Raw genomic sequence first — 19,922 nt, 5'->3', positions numbered from 1 at the left:
CCAGTGACGAAATATGTCATGGTACCTTGGTATGTCCACACCAAGGATTGAACTCACAACCTTCACAACCTTCGCGGTGGTAGGCAGCGCACTATCCACTTGGCCACCACTGACCTGGGAAAACTGTGGAGTCTTTTTCTTTTGATGTTCTGCGACCACTGCCTCTTGTGGTAGCAACATAGAACTGCAGGTCAACAACGCCAACAGGGAGGGAGGAAGGGAGCGACAAATAGGATTCCCTCTTCTTGGTGTGTCGGCTTACAGCCACAAAAATAGTGCACCTTCCTAGCTTGCCAATGGATGTAAACAAGGGAACAAAGATGAGTGGAGACACTCAAGTGGGGGCGATATTATTGTAATACGTTTGGTTAATGACGTAAGCAGCCAGCAGTAAATTTGAACGGCTTGTTGTATCCCACGTTTTCAGAATTTGGCTACCCACAAAAAATGACTTGCCTTATTTCAAATTGTGTGTGTTAGTAGGCCCATCGGAGACCAATGTGTACTGTATATGCACAAGCACTAACAAAGTGAGTTTTGCATAATAGTTCCCCTTTAAAAGAAGTGTGTTCAGATGAGGTGTCAGTTGGTGTGTAACCAGTCCTTCCTCTCTTCTGGCCTCAGAGCCTACGAGCTCTTAGGGACTGACTGTGCTGATCTCAGGCCTGCAGGATGGACAGCATCTCCATGGTGGGTGGCCACAGCAGCCCAGTCTACACCATGTCCGGCCACACGCCCGCCACCTCCCTGCCCAGCGGCCTAAAGAATGGCTCTGGAGACTCCTCCTTCTCATCCACCTCCAAGGAAGTGATAGCCATCCTGGGCTCGGGCGACTTCTCCAAGTGCCTGACCATCCGACTGCTGCGCTGCGGCTTCCGCGTGGTGGTGGGGAGTCGGCAGCCCAAGCGGGCCGCAGACTTCTTCCCCCACGTTGTGGACGTCACGCACCATGGGGACGCCGTCGGTAAGGCTGCCACGATCTTCCTGGCCATCCGACGCGAGCACTACTTGGATGTCCTCTGGGACATCAAGCACCTGCTGGCAGGAAAGGTTCTGGTGGATGTGAGCAATAACAGGAGGGTGAATCAATACTCAGAGTCTAACGCAGAGTACCTGGCCTCCCTCCTGCCGGAAACCATCATTGTGAAAGGCTTCAATGTGATCTCTGCCTGGGCAATGCAGCAGACTGGGCCCAAAGATGCCAGCAGACAGGTAAGATGTTGACATTTTATTAAAGGTTAAATGACACTACTACTACACTGAATATAATGGGATTTGAAGCCCAGACCTGCATAGGAGCCCAAACATCTATCATTTGACATTATGTGCCGCATAAAAAGCATCCAGTCATCGTTGAAAGAACTACACAAACGTATAATATATACCAGGGGTGTGCCCGAATACAGATACGTTATTCGGAAAGGCCTTGGAAACATATTTTTTCTATCTGAAGTTACTCGTTATTATTTGGAGAAAATATATTTCAGAACTAATTATATGCCAATATTAAAGCAATTTGATGCTTGAATGCTCAAAAATTGCATTGCCAATGAATATTAAGTTGTTAGAAAATACGATTTAACGCAACTTCCGATAAACCACGCCCACTTCCGGTTTATATCCGAATACGAATACAGATAATTGATTGATTGAACAGATTTAGATACAGATAATTTCTCAGTGGACACACATCCTAACTCATTATGTCTTTGGGTCGTGTCCTCTAGGTCTACATCTGCAGTAACTCCACAGAGGGTCGCCAGCAGGTCTTGGAGCTTACCCGACAGCTCCATTTCCTGCCGGTGGACATGGGCTTCCTGTCATCCTCCAGGGAGATCGAGGACATGCCGCTACGCCTGTTCCCTGCCTGGAGGGGTCCCGTCCTTGCCGCTGTGGCCTTCTCTGTCTTTTTCTTCGCCTACTCGTTCGTGCACGACATCGTCCACCCTTACGTGAAGAGCAGGCAGAGCCACTTCTACAAGATACCCATGGAGATGGTGAACCGGACGCTGCCCACTGTCGCCATCACGCTGCTGGCGCTGGTCTACCTGGCGGGGCAGCTGGCCGCCGTGCACCAGCTGTACTACCGGACCAAGTACAGGCGCTTCCCCCGCTGGCTGGATGGCTGGCTGCAGAGCAGGAAGCAGCTGGGTCTGCTCAGTTTCTTCCTGGGGGGCGTCCACGTGCTCTACAGCCTCTGTCTGCCTATGAGGAGGTCCGAGAGGTATCTGCTGCTCAACATGGCCTATCAACAGGTAGGCGGAGGGCAGAGAGTGTGTTTTTGTGTGTGCGTGTGTGCATGTACATGAGAGCAAAAAACATCTACTTTTTAATACAGCTATTTATACTATGTCCATATTAGGACATCCTCCTACCTTAAATGTTATCAGTTCTCGTGTCTCTCAGCTCACAGCTTCGTTCCTCACACTAAACTCCTTCAGTTGTTGGCAAAAAAGTTGTTAAGTGTCAGGTGTCCTACCGAACAACGTCACTCGTCGACACGGCATCAGATTGTACGGCCTCAATTATCAGAACATACAACATCAGTAGCGAACGCGTCAGATGAAAAATCCTCACATGGAAATGCTGGGGGAGTGAGTTTAACCAACTACTCGCTACCTACTCAGGACTCACAAGGACTCTCTTAAACTGGGTTATGTGTGTGTGTGTGTGTGTGTGTGTGTGTATCCAGGTCCATGCTAATGTGGAGAACTCTTGGAATGAGGAGGAGGTGTGGAGGGTGGAGATGTACGTGTCGTTTGGCATCATGAGTCTGGGTCTGCTCGCTCTCCTGGCCGTCACATCCATCCCCTCCGTCAGCAGCGCCCTCAACTGGCGGGAGTTCAGCTTCATACAGGTACGCTATTATCATCATTATCGGTTCAGGTGGCCATCAGACTCTATAACAGTGCCCGAGTGTTGTGGAGGTGTGCATGTATATGTATCTACTGTACAGTGCATCCGGAAAGTATTCACACCCCTTCACTTTTTCCACATTTTGTTATGTTACAGCCTTATTCCAAAATGGATTAAATTAATGTCGTTCCTCATCAATCTACACACAATACCCCATAATGACAAAGGGAACTTTTGCAAATGTATTTGTTATTGTCCTGGCCGTACGCCCCCAGCTCATGGCCTTGACCCTAACCCCTGGACTCTGAGCCCCTGTTCCCAGCCTCTGAGCCCCTGTTCCCAGCCTCTGAGCCCCTGTTCCCAGCCTGGATCCCTGCCCTGCCTCTAAGCCCCTGTTCCCTGGATCCCTGCCCTGCCTCTGAGCTCCTGTTCCCTGGATCCCTGCCCTGCCTCTGAGCTCCTGTTCCCTGGATCTCTGCCCTGCCTCTGAGCTCCTGTTCCCTGGATCCCTGCCCTGCCTCTGAGCTCCTGTTCCCTGGATCCCTGCCCTGCCTCTGAGCTCCTGCGCCCTCTGGACCCTCCTGGACCTTGAGCTCCTCCCCTTCCAGTGACTGCCCCTGCACTCCCCCCAGAAACGTTTGCACTTTGTTCACGTTGTCACCAGGTTTTGTTCTGCCTCCATGTGTTTTGTCTTGTGTTCGTTGTCTTGTCTTCTACGTATGTGGTGGTTTGTGTCCTCCCTGCCCCAGCTCTAGCCATCAGTTCCCCACTAGTCCCACTTCACTCCAGTCCCTCTCCACTCCCTGTCCCTAGTTCTCTGGTCCCCTCTAGTCCCCATTCTGGTTTCCTGCCCAGTCCCATTTCCAGTCCCAGCCTTGTTCCCTGTTCCCTTCCATTGTGTCCTGGTTCCCTCTGTCCTTGTGTTGGTGTCTTGTTTGGAATCCCTGCATGTCCTTGTCTGGGTGATTGTCTGCAACTGTGTCTCCTTAGGTCTTGTTGCAGACCTGTGCGTTGTTCCTTGATTGTTCTCCCAGAGTTTGCCCTAGTGTTGCACGGTATACCGATACCAGAAAGGTACCGCGATACCCTGCCGTCCGGTACTTTAAGAATGAGCCGTATTTCTGAGTTGGGTCAGTGTGCATCTCTTTCCCTCTCTGCTACTCTGTCCCTCTGCAAATGTTTGGGGCAAACACAAAACGGAAAAAAGTAAAAGTAAAATAGTTTGCAAAGAGGTTCGCGAAGGAAAGTGAAAGGACTGAGGGCTGCTCAGTTGGTTACTCTAGACGGTGGCGGAGGATTTCCAAAAGCAAAAGCGCCTATTCGGTAATATGTCGGATTTAAACCCAATGCTACTAGCTGGGGAACCTCATAACATCAATGAGTCAATCTGTAAACTCTGGAGCTCGTCATGCCCTAACGTGAACACCGTTGCTCTGTGCTGCTAAGCTGCGACCCACTCTGCTGCTCTGTGCTGTGAGGCTGTGACCCACTCTGCTGCTCTGTGCTGTGAGGCTGTGACCCACTCTGCTGCTCTGTGACCCTCTCTGCTGCTCTGTGACCCTCTCTGCTGCTCTGTGACCCTCTCTGCTGCTCTGTGACCCGCTCTGCTGCTCTGTGACCCTCTCTGCTGCTCTGTGACCCTCTCTGCTGCTCTGTGCTGTGACCCTCTCTGCTGCTCTGTGCTGTGAGGCTGTGACCCACTCTGCTGCTCTGTGACCCTCTCTGCTGCTCTGTGACCCTCTCTGCTGCTCTGTGACCCTCTCTGCTGCTCTGTGACCCGCTCTGCTGCTCTGTGACCCTCTCTGCTGCTCTGTGACCCTCTCTGCTGCTCTGTGCTGTGACCCTCTCTGCTGCTCTGTGCTGTGACCCTCTCTGCTGCTCTGTGCTGTGAGGCTGTGCTCTGCTCTGCTGCTCTGTGACCCTCTCTGCTGCTCGAGGACAGAGTGAAGGAGAGGAGGACAGAGTGAAGGAGAGGAGGACAGAGTGAAGGAGAGGAGGACAGAGTGAAGGAGAGGAGGACAGAGTGAAGGAGAGGAGGACAGAGTGAAGGAGAGGAGGACAGAGTGAAGGAGAGGAGGACAGAGTGAAGGAGAGGATCAGTAGCCTGGCTCCCGCCGCCGGAATCTGAATAGCAATTCAATCTGAGTGTCAGACTAGTGGAGCAGAGCAGACACTTTCAGCTTATAATTGTAGCATCCCAAGCTGATTATTTTACAAAGTAGAGATTTTTTTCATTTAATGAATAAAATAATAAAATAAAAATATATATGTAATTTATTTAGTTTAGTTTAGTTCACATTCTTGCTCCGCCTCTGCACACAGCAAACACAGATCAGTAGGCTACACCTGACATTGGATTATTCCATTAGCCTTCTTTTCCTGATGTTTTAGGTTTTTGCCATGGTATCGTTTCAGTATCAGTATCAGTATCGAGATACTTGTAGCAGGTATCGTATCGAATTTATCATTTTGTTATCGTGACAACACTAGTATGCCCTCCTGTTTCCTTTGGCCTCTGTTGGTTCATTGTCTATGTTAGTGTGTTGCTCCCATTGTTCCTCGGTTTTCTTTTAGAGTTTTGCAATTAAACCTTTTGAGCCTGTGCCTGCCTGCCGTCTGCTTTGGGTCCCATCTCCACCACCACCCAACCCTAACAGTATTAAAAATATAAAAATATCACATGTATTCACCCCCTTTGCTATGACACTCAAAATTGAGCTCAGGTGCATCCTGTTTCCACTGATCATCCTTGAAATGTTTCTACATCTTGCTTGGAGTCCACCTGTGGTAAATTCAATTAATTGGGCATGATTTTGAAAGGCACACATCTCTCTATATAAGGCCCCACAGATGACAGTGCATGTCAGAGCAGAAACCAAGCCATGAAGTCAAAGGAATTGTCTGTAGACCTCCGAGACAGGATTGTATCAAGGCACAGATCTGAGGAAGAGATCAAAAATATTTCTGCAGCATTTGAAGGTCCCAAAGAGCACAGTGGTCTCCATCATTCGTAAATGGAAGAAGTCCTTCCTAGAGCTGCCGTCCTTCCTAGAGCTGGCCGTCCTTCCTAGAGCTGCCGTCCTTCCTAGAGCTGGCCGTCCTTCCTAGAGCTGCCGTCCTTCCTAGAGCTGGCCGTCCTTCCTAGAGCTGCCGTCCTTCCTAGAGCTGCCGTCCTTCCTAGAGCTGGCCGTCCTTCCTAGAGCTGGCCGTCCTTCCTAGAGCTGGCAGTCCTTCCTAGAGCTGCCGTCCTTCCTAGAGCTGCCGTCCTTCCTAGAGCTGGCCGTCCTTCCTAGAGCTGGCCGTCCTTCCTAGAGCTGCCGTCCTTCCTAGAGCTGGCCGTCCTTCCTAGAGCTGGCCGTCCTTCCTAGAGCTGGCCGTCCTTCCTAGAGCTGGCCGTCCTTCCTAGAGCTGCCGTCCTTCCTAGAGCTGCCGTCCTTCCTAGAGCTGGCCGTCCTTCCTAGAGCTGCCGTCCTTCCTAGAGCTGCCGTCCTTCCTAGAGCTGCCGTCCTTCCTAGAGCTGGCCGTCCTTCCTAGAGCTGGCCGTCCGGCCAAACTGAGCAATCGGGGCAGAAGGGGCTTGGTCAGGGAGGTGACTTAAGAACCTGATAGTCACTCTGACAGAGCTCCAGCATTCCTCTGTGGAGATGGGAGAACCTTCCAGAAGAACAACCATCTCTGCAGCACTACACCATCAGACCTTTATAGTAGAGTGGCCAGACGGAAAGCCACTCATCAGTAAAAGGCACATGACAGCCTGCTTGGAGTTTGAATAAAGGAAACCTAAAGGACTCTCAGATCATGATAAACAAAATGATCTAGTCTGATGAAACCAAGACTGAACTCATTGGCCTGAATGTCAAGCGTCATGTCTGGAGGAAACCAGGCACTGCTCATCACCTGGCCATACCATCCCTACAGTGAAGCATGGTGGTGGTAGCATCATACCATCCCTACCGTGAAGCATGGTGGTGGCAGCATCACCTGGTTAATACCATCCCTACAGTGAAGCATGGTGGTGGTAGCATCACCTGGTTAATACCATCCCTACAGTGAAGCATGGTGGTGGTAGCATCACCTGGTTAATACCATCCCTACAGTGAAGCATGGTAGTGGTACAGTAGCATCATGCTATGGGGATGTTGTTCAGCAGCAGGAACTTGGCAACTAGCCCAGATAAAGGGAAAGAGGAATGCAGCAATGGACAGAGAGATCCTGGATGAAAACCTGCTCCAGAGCGCTCTGGAACTCAGACTGGGGCAACGGTTCACCTTCCAACAGGACAACGACCCGAAGCACACAGCCAAGATAACAAAGAAGTGGCTTCAGGACAAGTCTGTGAATGTTCTTGAGTGGCCCAGCCAGAGCCCAGACTTGAACCCGATTGAACATCTCTGAAAAGACCTGAAAATAGCTGTGCAGCGACGCTCCCCATCTAACCTGACAGAGCTTGAGAGGATCTGCAGAGAAGAATGGGAGAAATACCCCAAATACAGGAATACAATTTTTAGGAATAAAATTCCTAAAAAAGGTTTTTCACTTTGTCATTATGGGGTATTGTGTGTAGAGTGATGAGGAAGAAAATGAATTTAATCCATTTGGGAATTTAATCCATTTTGGAATAACGGTGTAACACAACAAAATGTGGAAAAAGTGAAGGGGTGTGAATGCTTTTCGATTGTACTGTACAGTGTATATGAGTATTACTATTAATATCAATACTTGTATTGTACTGTACAGTGTATATGAGTATTACTATTAATATCAATACTTGTATTGTACTGTACAGTGTATATGAGTATTACTAGACATATCAATACAGTTTGCATGTATGTATGTACTGTACATACAGTAGTCTATATTGTACACATGCTGTATGTAGGGATGTATATATTACTTGTTCTTTTTATGCGTAACACTATTTATATTCTGCATTTCCAACCTTTTGCTGTAATTTCCCAATGCTGAAATGACTTCCTCCTATGGGGATTATTAAAGTTCATATCTACAGTATATCTATCTACAGTATATCTATCTATGATGAGTTCAGCTTCATACAGGTATGGTGTTATCATGATGTGTTTAACTTCATACAGGTACGGTGCTATCATGATGAAGGCTCATGGTAAAGGTCATGGTACACACTTTTTGAAGTGCATCCACCAGGAGTCAGTGATCAATCAGTGATATATCAATTGAATGAGTTACATTATAAATTGAATGTAATACATTAAGTAGTATAGCGTATGGTGTAGTATGTTAAGCCTCTTCATTTTTCTGGGGGTAGGAAACAACTGTACAAATGTAGCAAAGCTGTAACGATGCGAACACAAGTTTAGGCATTAATTTAATGCGTCACTAAACATTCATTTAGGAGACGTGGAGTGTGTTAAACAATTAGTTGTAGAAGAGCTGTGCTCATTTGATCCCAGCAAAATGCAAAGCATTTTGTTGAGCTAATGTTTTTGTTGGAGTAAACCTAACCCTAGCCCTAAACCTAACCACTCAAGTGTAATACCCTAACCTAACCTAACCTAACCTAACCTAACCTAACCTAACCTAACCTAACCTAACCTAACCTAACCACACAAGTGGAATACTTAAGCATAACCAGCAGTGAAATGCACAAATTGTGCATGCTTGGTAACACATTTATAAGCCTGTAGTGTTTAACACTTTGGTTTTGTGTAGAGAAAAATGGCCATTTACTCAAGCATTAACACGGGAAACACTTATCTAAAGTGGTGAATCGTACAGTCCAAACACACAGGATGATAACAGGTTCCAACCATTATTATATTGATTATATTGACCACTGTACATTAGTTTGTGTGTGTGTGCATTCCTCCCTCACGCATGTACCAGAGCCCACCACCTGGGGGCGCTTCCCTCTATTCATGTTTACCATTGCCAAATACAACTATGCTTGGTGTCTCAGTGAAAGTAGGGCTAACCCTAACCCTAACCCTAACCCAGGAGCCCAGTCTACTAACCCAGGAGCCCAGTCTACTAACCCAGGAGCCCAGTCTACTAACCCAGGAGCCCAGTCAGTACTACCCAGGAGCCCAGTCTACTAACCCAGGAGCCCAGTCTACTAACCCAGGAGCCCAGTCTACTAACCCAGGAGCCCAGTCTACTAACCCAGGAGCCCAGTCTACTAACCCAGGAGCCCAGTCTACTAACCCAGGAGCCCAGTCTACTAACCCAGGAGCCCAGTCTACTAACCCAGGAGCCCAGTCTACTAACCCAGGAGCCCAGTCTACTAACCCAGGAGCCCAGTCTACTAACCCAGGAGCCCAGTCTACTAACCCAGGAGCCCAGTCTACTAACCCAGGAGCCCAGTCTACTAACCCAGGAGCCCAGTCTACTAACCCAGGAGCCCAGTCTACTAACCCAGGAGCCCAGTCTACTTCTAAATCCAGTTCAGAGCTTGAGGGGTTTAGTAGCTCTTTTGGTGCTTGTTCTAAATGTTAGGATTTTCATCGTCTAGTACTGGGGTTAGGTGTATTGTGGGTACAATTATTAAAGTTGTTATATTCATAGCATAGATCAGATGACTCATTTAGGTAGTTACAGTGTGGGTGGGAGACGACAGGTTCCATGTGCACTTATTTGACTGTTTCTTTGAGTTTAATCTCACATAGACAGTGGACAATAAAGACGCAGCAACACAAAATACAGAAAATAACGGTGTGGTATTTCTGTGTCTCTGTCTTCTCAGTCGACTCTGGGCTATATCGCTCTGCTCATTGCCACATTCCACGCCTTGCTGTTCGGCTGGAAGCGGGCCTTCGATGAGGAGGCCTACCACTTCTACCTGCCCCCCAGCTTTGTGGTGTCTCTGGCCCTACCCGTGTGCGTCATTCTGGGAAAAGTGATCCTGCTGCTCCCCTGCGTGGCCCGGAAGCTCCACAGGATCCGTAGGGGCTGCGAGAACAGCCGCCGCCGCCACCGCTTTGATCCGGTGGGCTCGGCCACACACGTCTCACCTGAGAGGGTCACCATCATGTGATTATGTTACTGTTATAGTCACCTGAGAGGGTCACCATCATGTGATTATGTTACTGTTATAGTCACCAGAGAGGGTCACCATCATGTGATTATGTTACTGTTATAGTCACCTGAGAGGGTCACCATCATGTGATTATGTTACTGTTATAGTCACCTGAGAGGGTCACCATCATGTGATTATGTTACTGTTATAGTCACCTGAGAGGGTCACCATCATGTGATTGTTACTGTTATAGTCACCTGAGAGGGTCACCATCATGTGATGATGTTACTGTTATAGTCACCTGAGAGGGTCACCATCATGTGATTGTTACTGTTATAGTCACCTGAGAGGGTCACCATCATGTGATTGTTACTGTTATAGTCACCTGAGAGGGTCACCATCATGTGATGATGTTACTGTTATAGTCACCTGAGAGGGTCACCATCATGTGATTATGTTACTGTTATAGTCACCTGACAGGGTCACCATCATGTGATTGTTACTGTTATAGTCACCTGAGAGGGTCACCATCATGTGATTATGTTACTGTTATAGTCACCTGAGAGGGTCACCATCATGTGATTGTTACTGTTATAGTCACCTGAGAGGGTCACCATCATGTGATTATGTTACTGTTATAGTCACCTGAGAGGGTCACCATCATGTGATTGTTACTGTTATAGTCACCTGAGAGGGTCACCATCATGTGATTATGTTACTGTTATAGTCACCTGAGAGGGTCACCATCATGTGATTGTTACTGTTATAGTCACCTGAGAGGGTCACCATCATGTGATTATGTTACTGTTATAGTCACCTGAGAGGGTCACCATCATGTGATTGTTACTGTTATAGTCACCTGAGAGGGTTGCCATCATGTGATTGTTACTGTTATAGTCACCTGAGAGGGTCACCATCATGTGATTGTTACTGTTATAGTCACCTGAGAGGGTCACCATCATGTGATTATGTTACTGTTATAGTCACCTGAGAGGGTCACCATCATGTGATTGTTACTGTTATAGTCACCTGAGAGGGTCACCATCATGTGATGATGTTACTGTTATAGTCACCTGAGAGGGTTACCCTCATGTGATTATGTTACTGTTATAGTCACCTGAGAGGGTCACCATCATGTGATGATGTTACTGTTATAGTCACCTGAGAGGGTCACCATCATGTGATTATGTTACTGTTATAGTCACCTGAGAGGGTTACCCTCATGTGATTCCTGTGATTACTGTGCTACTGTTATAGTCACCTGAGAGGGTTACCCTCATGTGATGATGTTACTGTTATAGTTATTGATTCAGGTGTCTCAGCTATGTATTTGTCCTGGTCACATACTGTGCAGTGAATGATCATGATTATGAACATGCAACTGGTATCTATACACCATTCATATTGGATCAACCATACTGTTGTTGCTGGAGCTGCTGCCTCCGCGACCCGACCCTGGATAAGCGGATGAAGATGATGATGATGATGATGATACTGTTGTATAGGCTGGGCTCCCTGACCAATACATTTTGGATTCTGTTGGGTGGAATAGCTAGACAGTGATTTTACCCAAGGATGTCAGATGTTAGTTTTGGCCAGTGGTGTTTCCTTCCATAAGCTAGGGTAAGCCTGGCATATCCCCAAAAATCCCAATAAAAATGTACATTAATTTATTAGTTCCAGATTTGAATTAAATGCATTATATAATGTCTCATCTTCTGTTGTTTGCATTGTGTTTGTATTTTGTGAGCACTCTGTAACCCCCCTGTGGCCTTGTGAAAATAAACAATGTTGTGTACACTGTACAGTAAGACATTTTAGCATATGGACCTTATGTAGTTTTCCTGTATGTTTTGTACATATAAAATGCCACTGCTCAAGAGCTCTTCTGGTACTGGCAGACACTTAAAAAACTGTCAGTGTGTGCTTTGCGAGCGCACAAAAAAAGTGCACACACGCTTTGTCAATCTCCTCCTGCCAGTGCTATTACACTGTCCTGACATCACTCACTGAAAAACAGTTTGCACTATTTGTATGTTTTCTTTTGACCTTTCTTCGGGCAGATGACATATTCTCTCTCACAGCATCAACCTTTTTCACAAATTTTGTGAAATCTGCCCCTGAGGTGGAATCTGAGGTAAATCAAATGCAACTCAGCTACTTTCAAATCAAAAGCACCTCAGCTACTTTCAAATACTTACTAGAATGCAACTAAAAGTATTTGACCCAGGAGTTGCAGGGTTGGAGGGGAAGAGTACAGTGAATCCCTAACCCTAACCCTGCTTATAGGCTTTCCAGCTGGCGCCCAAAAAATAAGTAGGCAATGTTTAAGGATTCTGCAGCCTGTCTTTGTATTTATCTTGCTCTTGTCATTGCTGCATTATGAGGGCTATTGTGAGTCCTACTGTCACACATTCTCATCCACATGAGACCCATCTCTTGCGATCATATCTGAGGAAATGTGCCCATACAGTACAACGCATGTACTACCATTTTTGTGTAATGTGTTGGTATACTCCCAAATTAATTCTCTACTTACACAACACTTAAGTGTTCTGTTTGGGTTTACATTAGACCGTGCACTAAGGATGATGAGTAAGGCCTTCTGTGAATGTGCCTGGTGACTTTGTTGTTGTTATATGTCACTAGGCTAATTGTTAACAATATGTTGGATAAGCTAGCTATTAATGAGCAACAACAGGATAAGGGCAGTGTTAGAGTTAGTGGATATCTTGTTAAATGTTTGTTGATAGTTTGTTGAGCATCTGTGGACCATTGAGGTGGACCTACAAAATACAGTGTTACACAACGCTCTAAAAAGTAAGCCAACACTATGCTCTAAGCCATGGGTTCCCAAACTCCTCCCCTCTGAAAGGGCCTCCCCTCTGAAAACTGACACACCCACGCCCCCCCCAATGTGTCCATTTTGCAAGGCAGCGTTAGCTAGCCCATAACGTTACACAGCTAAGTTAGCTCGGTGGCACCTGTTGCTAGTTAACATTATGACGTTTTCGCACAATACATTCATGCCTGTGGGGGGAGGCTCTCTCTGCACTATCCACAAATTTAGTACGCATTTCTCCCATTAATAATTTCGATCTTCTGACCTTTAAAATCACGTTTCATTTATAAAAACCATAGACATTTAAAAAATAAAAAATATGTTTGTTTTTTGCTAACTGTAACCTGCGTTGTGTTTGGCTGTACTGGAGGGATAGGAACACTCAGGATGGTGGATGAAGCAGCATTTATAGCCTCTGCACAATGGGTCATGAAATACAGAATGAACATGGTCCGCCTCTGGTCCGCCTGCAGCAGCTATTGTCCCTTCTGCTGCAGGACGACAACGATGCCACAACTATATGGAGATTTTCAAAATAAAAGTCACAACCCAATGACGCAGGATTTAATATAAACCTCAAGGAACTTCAACTCCGTTACATACACCCCCCTAAAATTCTGCTAAATTGGGGAAGTATCGAGAAAGAAAACAAACAAACTAGGATGTCATTCAAATATCACAAGCTGTCGATTAAAGAATCCTCCAGCTAAGGAGTACTTAAAGAATGGGATGAGCCCTACCCCAGACTGAAAGCAGACCCAAAAGATGCCTGTTACACCTCAAACATTATTATTATACCTGACACTTATCTCTAACTGTGTCTTAGTCCTATCAGACTGACTAGAATGACATCTTATGCCATGTGTAGCACCTCAAAACAAGCTCTTAACTAAATAAATAAAAGAGTTAACTGTGGACTCTGAAGTGTCAAGGACTTGCTCATTCATTTCACAAATGAGTCTCTTCGGGGGATTGATAACTCTGCCTCATCCTGTTCGGGGAACCGTGTTCCCAAAGCCCCGGGGGTGAGTGCACACAGCAAGCTCATCTGTGTCTGAATCATCATGAATGGGCACTACTGGTTGGGACTCAACATTGAGTGGGCCATTGTTTGCAGGGGGAACATTACTGTTCTGCATCCTGTCTTCACCCATGATGCCACTAGCTGAGTCATATTGCACCACCAGACACATCATGCACTCCGGAGAGGCTAGTCTGACTATCTTCCATCTCCACATGGTCAGAGCTGGAGAGCACCCAGTGTGCAGTTCGGTCACCGCTGCCATCCACCACATCCGGGGGGTTGACTTCATGGACCATCTCGTCACTGCCATCCATCTCGACTGGAGAGTTGACTTTGGGGACCATCTCGTCACTGCCACCCCTCCTGACTGAAGAGTTGACTTCGGGGACCGTCTCGTCACCGCCATCCAGCTCGTCCGGAGGGTCAACTTCGGTGACTACCTCGTCACTGCCATCCACTTCCGCAGGATCGACTTCAGGAACCACCTCCCCATTGCCACTGGTGTGGGTTTCTTGGCCATCGTCAATCAGTAAGAAGTTCACAGGAAGCAGTAGATTTTGGTGGACCACCTTCAGTTTGTCTGAGTTGATGTCTTTGATCCTGTAGACATGGATATCCGGATTCACATCCACAACTACGTACAGAGTAGACTCCCATTTGTCAGCTACCTTTTTCCTCGCTCACCTCTGTTAGAGATTGTGTCATCCCGCCCTTGCTGGTTTATGAGAGTACTGTGGGGAATGGGGGAGTCAGCCTGCTGCAGTTGAGGAACAGCTGGACACGCCCCCATGACAAACAGCTGGACACGCCCCCATGACTTCACTCAGGCCACCAGTAGAATGAGCATCCAGAACAGCAGATATATCTGCCGCTGCGACAGAACCGGTGTCGAGGCTTTGTTGGTGGATGTGTTGTGTGGATCTTTGCCTGATCTCAGGACCATCTGATGATTGGTAGTGTACTTAAAGGCATGTTGGACAGTGTCATCCCCAACACCACTGACATTCTTCAAGAGCGACAGATATGGCTCTGTGACGAGGCGGTGGCTAATGCAAGACTGGACGAATGGTTCTCTGCTCAAAACATCAGCAACAACATTCCTGGGGCCTGGGACATACTTTATGTCAAAGCTGTATGATGCGAGTTTAGCCACCCACCGCTGCTCACAGGCATCCAGTCTGGGTTTTGTCAAAATGTATGTCAAAGGGTTGTTGTCAGTCCATGCTGTGAAGTGGTGTCCCTTTAGCCAATGACTGAACTTTTCACAGACAGCCCACTTCAATGGAAAAAATTCCAGTCTGTGAGCAGGGTAGTTCATCTGCGACCAGGACAGCGTCCTGCTGGCAAAGGCTACTGGTCTCGCTTTCTCTTCACCAGGAGGGACTTGCGATAGAACTGCCCCGACTCCATCAAAAGACGCATCTACAGCCAGAATGAAAGGCTGGTCAAAAAGTGGGTGAGCCAAAGTCACACTGTGCAGCAGATCTGACTTTAGAGCCTCAAAAGCCATCTGACATGCAGGTGTCCAGTCAGCAGGAGTGAGCTTTGTGATGCTCAGCTTGTTCTTTGGCTTTCTCCCTTTCCTCCCACGAGACTGCTTGCTGGAGCCTGCTGTCAACTTGAAGAGTGGCTTGGTCTTTGCAGAGCATCCTCAATGAAGTGCTGGTAATAAAGCACCATACCAAGGAACGACCTGATCTTCTTTGCACACGGTGTCTGCCTGTCAGCCTCCATTAGGTCAACTCTCTGGAGAGAGACTGATGATGGCCTCGACTTTGCCTGGATTCGTCTTGATGCCGTCTTCACAGACAATGTGGCCAAGGAACTTGACGGATCGTCTTAAGAAGAAGCATTTCTTCGGGGCCAGCTTCAAATTGTGACTGGACAGATGGGAGAAGACCATCTCAAGGCGTTGAAGGGCCACAGACTCGGTTGGGGCAAACACCATCAGATCATCCAGGTAGCACAAGACACTGCTGAAATTCTCATCTCCAAAGATGGACATCATCATTCTCATGAATGTGGCTGGACTGTTGGAGAGACCCTGGGGGAGTCTGTTGTACTCATGCAAGCCAAATGGAGAAGAGAAAGCAGTGTATCTCTTATGCTCTTCCTGTAGAGGCACGTTGTAGTAGCCTGACGTCAAATCCATGGTGGAGAAGAAGGCGTTCCCACCCAGAGCGGCTAACACATCAGACTGGTGCGGCAATGGGTAGGCATCTCTGACAGTCCGAGCATTCAGCCACCTGAAGTCTGTACAGATCCTTAAGTCGCCATTCTTCTTCCAGACCAGCACAAGAGGAGATGCATGCTATGGTAACAAGTGGAAGTTCAAGATTGTATATAATTTATTTTTTTATTTTTATGCAAGCATTATTACCAGTAGGCCTAATTAAATTATTGGACTCATAGCCAACGCCACAAAACAAAAATATGAGGAGGACACCAAGCGACAGCTGTCTGGTCAGGTTGATGAGTTGGGGGCGGGGCATGGCCTGTCATCAAATGATCACATCAGTTGATTGACAGTTTTCATGACCACGCCCACACATTCTGGGTGAACTTTTATAGTGGGACATTTAGGCTTACAAAAATACGTTTGAAAATACTTTTAAACAACGGAATTATACAAAAAGTATGCACATTTGTTTTGTTGTTGCCTAAAGACAACTGTCAAGTGTCACATTCAACCACAGATTCAGTAAATGTATCTGCCCCTGATGTTGTGAGTAATACTTTCTATAGCCTACATGACCAGCCCCACAGAGTTTGCTGTATGAGTTACAGATTTAATCACTGACATTTAATAAAGAAGATGGTAGAACAAACCACAACGGAGCCACGGGCTCTGTGCACTTATATTATACATTTCCATTTCCTCTATTTCCTCAACTTTGTTGTGGTAGGCCAACCCATTGTAAGCCAGCACACTGATAGACCACTAGATGGCAGTATTTCTCTTCATGGCTGGGCTTGACACTTAACACATCCCTTCCACTGGACCACTTAAAAGACCAGGCTCCTCTCAGCTAGCAATGTGTGTGTCGATATAACTTAAGGATGGTGAGAAATACACCAGTTCCCCATTCCTTTAGGAGGTATTCTGAGCTGTTAATAGCCAAGCTAACTCACTCTCAGCACAGAAATCACCCAGACAGGGATCCATACTCTGGCCTCTGAGGGCAAGTACCTGTGCTAGAGAGATCCTTACAGCTTGAGCTACTGTTTTAGACGTGTCTGTGTCTCTGTGCTGGAGGTGCTGCGGTACAAACTGGAGCTATTACATTCAGTCCCTTTCTGAAGTCCTTTTTAACCTCTCCCTTATATTCGGGCCTACATAATCCAAATTGATTTTCAACATAATTGAATAGTGATTTAACTTTTTATTTTGGTTCGATGTTTCTCTACTTTTCCTAAGTTAGGTTGTGAGCAAGTAATGAGAAAATTGGTATTCTCAGGTTTTAGCACTCTTCACCCCCCTTTTTGTTGTTCAACGTTTGGCCAGTAACAGACAGTATAATTAAGTTTATTAGTAGAGTATAAACAGTTTTGTGAAGTATACATACTGTGCACACTTCATTTACAAAATGCTCTGAATAATTCATGAAAATATATAATTCCTGCAAATTTGAATAGTCCAGCCAGGGACCAATACTGATATTTTCACAAATTGGTACCACCAGCCTTCTTACAAATCATGGCACACAATGGTTCACACTGAGAAAATCTTTTGAGAAATTACAAATTACAACTGCTGTGGGGGCAGAGGAGGCGGGGGGGAGGAGCCAGATTTGCACTCGGGTTGCCATGGCTACAGATCTGCTTCCCGTCACAGCAGGAGAGTAGTCTTAATTAATACTAATGATCAACAAACAGGGAGAGATCAGCCTGTCCCTCTCATCCCTAACCTCAGGTTAGTGCCAGCCATCCTAGATCAGTGTTTGCGTAGTCATTCGTTTATTTCTGCCCAGTCAGTAGCGATGGATCTGATTCCTGGCCCAATCAGATTAAATTCAGACTACGTGAAACAACAACTACCTAGCAACCGCTCTGCTCAAGATGACGCTGGGCAAACCGTCCGCTGTCTCCTGAGTCGTGTGTTTTGAGTCCTTTGCCAACCAGCCATAACACATGGTGCTTGTTACAGGGCAGAACTGGAAGGGAATGGTGTTTGGTACAGGGCTGGGAGGGCATGGTGTTTGGTAGAGGGCTGACGTGGAGGGCATGGTGTTTGGTACAGGGCTGGGAGGGCATGGTGTTTGGTACAGGGCTGGAGGGGCATGGTGTTTGGTAGAGGGCTGGAGGGGCATGGTGTTTGGTACAGGGCAGACGTGGAGGGCATGGTGTTTGGTACAGGGCTGGGAGGGCATGGTGTTTGGTACAGGGCTGGAGGGGCATGGTGTTTGGTACAGGGCTGGAGGGGCATGGTGTTTGGTACAGGGCTGGGAGGGCATGGTGTTTGGTACAGGGCTGGGAGGGCATGGTGTTTGGTACAGGGCAGACGTGGAGGGCATGGTGTTTGGTACAGGGCTGGGAGGGCATGGTGTTTGGTACAGGGCTGGAGGGGCATGGTGTTTGGTAGAGGGCTGGAGGGGCATGGTGTTTGGTACAGGGCAGACGTGGAGGGCATGGTGTTTGGTACAGGGCTGGGAGGGCATGGTGTTTGGTACAGGGCTGGGAGGGCATGGTGTTTGGTACAGGGCTGGGAGGGCATGGTGTTTGGTACAGGGCTGGGAGGGCATGGTGTTTGGTACAGGGCTGGGAGGGCATGGTGTTTGGTACAGGGCTGGGAGGGCATGGTGTTTGGTACAGCCAGAACTGTTTTCTGTAAAATGAACCAGCCTCGGTGGCTTCATCTGTGATCCTGTATGCTGTTAGTCATCAGAGGAGATGGAATGACACAGCACATGTCAACAGTACTGGTGTGCTTGTGTTCTTCTTGGTGGCCTGATGATAGACTGCTATTTCACAGATGGATATACAGTATTGTTGTTCTGTGTATTTAATATTCAGCACCATTTCAGCATGCAGGCTGCACCAAAAGATCCCTTTGTCATGTCTTATAACATTTTGCCAATGTCAGGAACTATAGCAATACATGTAATTCAGAATGTAATATGCACGTCATACTTATTACATTCACTATACAGTTAAATTGAAAAAGAAATGTAAATCTTATTCAAGTCTGAAAATTCCTCTAAACTAGCTTTTCTTGGTGTGATTTTGAAAATGTAAGGATACTGGGTGATAAAACATATCTAGGAAAAGTCATCAAAGGATGGTTATTGAATTTGATAGAGTGATGGTAAATGGACTGCACTTATATAGTGTTTTTATCCAAAGTGCTTTACAGTGAAGGCCTCTCATTCACCCATTCACACACACATTCACACAACAATGGCAGCTGCCATGCAAGGTGCTAGCCTGTTCAATGGGAGCAATTTGGGGTTCAATGTCTCGCCCACTTCGTCGGGAGGAGCTGGGATTCGAACCACCAACCTTATGATCATTGGATGACCTGCTCTACCTCCTGAGCCACAGCTGCCCCACAGTACAAACATGTATATCTTTTTTTATTCAGTGGTGTCAAATGACCCCTGTTCGGCCTACTGTTAAAGTTAGTTTACTTCTGTATCCTATATTTACGCCCTGAGGAGTCTAGCAATACCATGGCCACCTTACTGTAGCATAACTGCTCAGCCTATTGAGTGATTACTGTTTTTTTGCTTCCCTCTGGAATATGTAGAGGGTGGGTCGTATGCCCACCTCCCTTGTTCTCTGTAAAGCGCATTGTGTTGCTTCTGGGTATGAAATGCGCTATACAAATAAAGCTTTGATTGATTGATTGATTGAGCCTACCAGTGTCTCAGCCTCACAAGGAAAGAGCTGCAGGTTTCTACGGTCCAGCACACACACTCTGCAGATGAGGTTGGCACTGGCAAACAGCTGCTTCGTAATTCAGACTTAATTTATGACTTATGCGGCAGTGGGTGCATTAGAATATCAGCTGTGGCTCCTTGCCACCCTCTTCAATGGGCATCACACAGAGAACCGTCAAGACTAGGATATACAGGAATGGGTTTGGGGGATAATTGTAGGGGAGTTGTACTGTGTGTGTGTGCGCGTGTGGGGGGGGGTCATAGTAGAACAGCACACAATAGAATACCCATCTACTGCCTGACAGTAGACAACACAATTCCAAACCAATG

At 46.9% G+C, this 19,922-nt stretch overlaps 1 protein-coding gene across 1 annotated transcript; it reads left to right on the top strand.

Moving 5' to 3' along the window:
• Positions 1 to 672: 672 nt before the first annotated feature.
• On the top strand, positions 673 to 9,865 carry steap2 (STEAP family member 2, metalloreductase; the record flags this gene model as incomplete). Its single annotated transcript, XM_084443075.1, has 4 exons — positions 673 to 1,212; positions 1,728 to 2,255; positions 2,693 to 2,857; positions 9,575 to 9,865. 4 exons carry the CDS (start codon positions 673 to 675, stop codon positions 9,863 to 9,865), a joined length of 1,524 nt encoding a protein of 507 aa, XP_084299201.1.
• Positions 9,866 to 19,922: the final 10,057 nt, after the last annotated feature.

Source organism: Borostomias antarcticus (genome assembly GCF_949987555.1).
Source record: "Borostomias antarcticus genome assembly, chromosome: 9".
Classification (NCBI taxonomy): domain Eukaryota; kingdom Metazoa; phylum Chordata; class Actinopteri; order Stomiiformes; family Stomiidae; genus Borostomias; species Borostomias antarcticus.
This window is presented reverse-complemented; position numbering and strand designations above follow the sequence as displayed.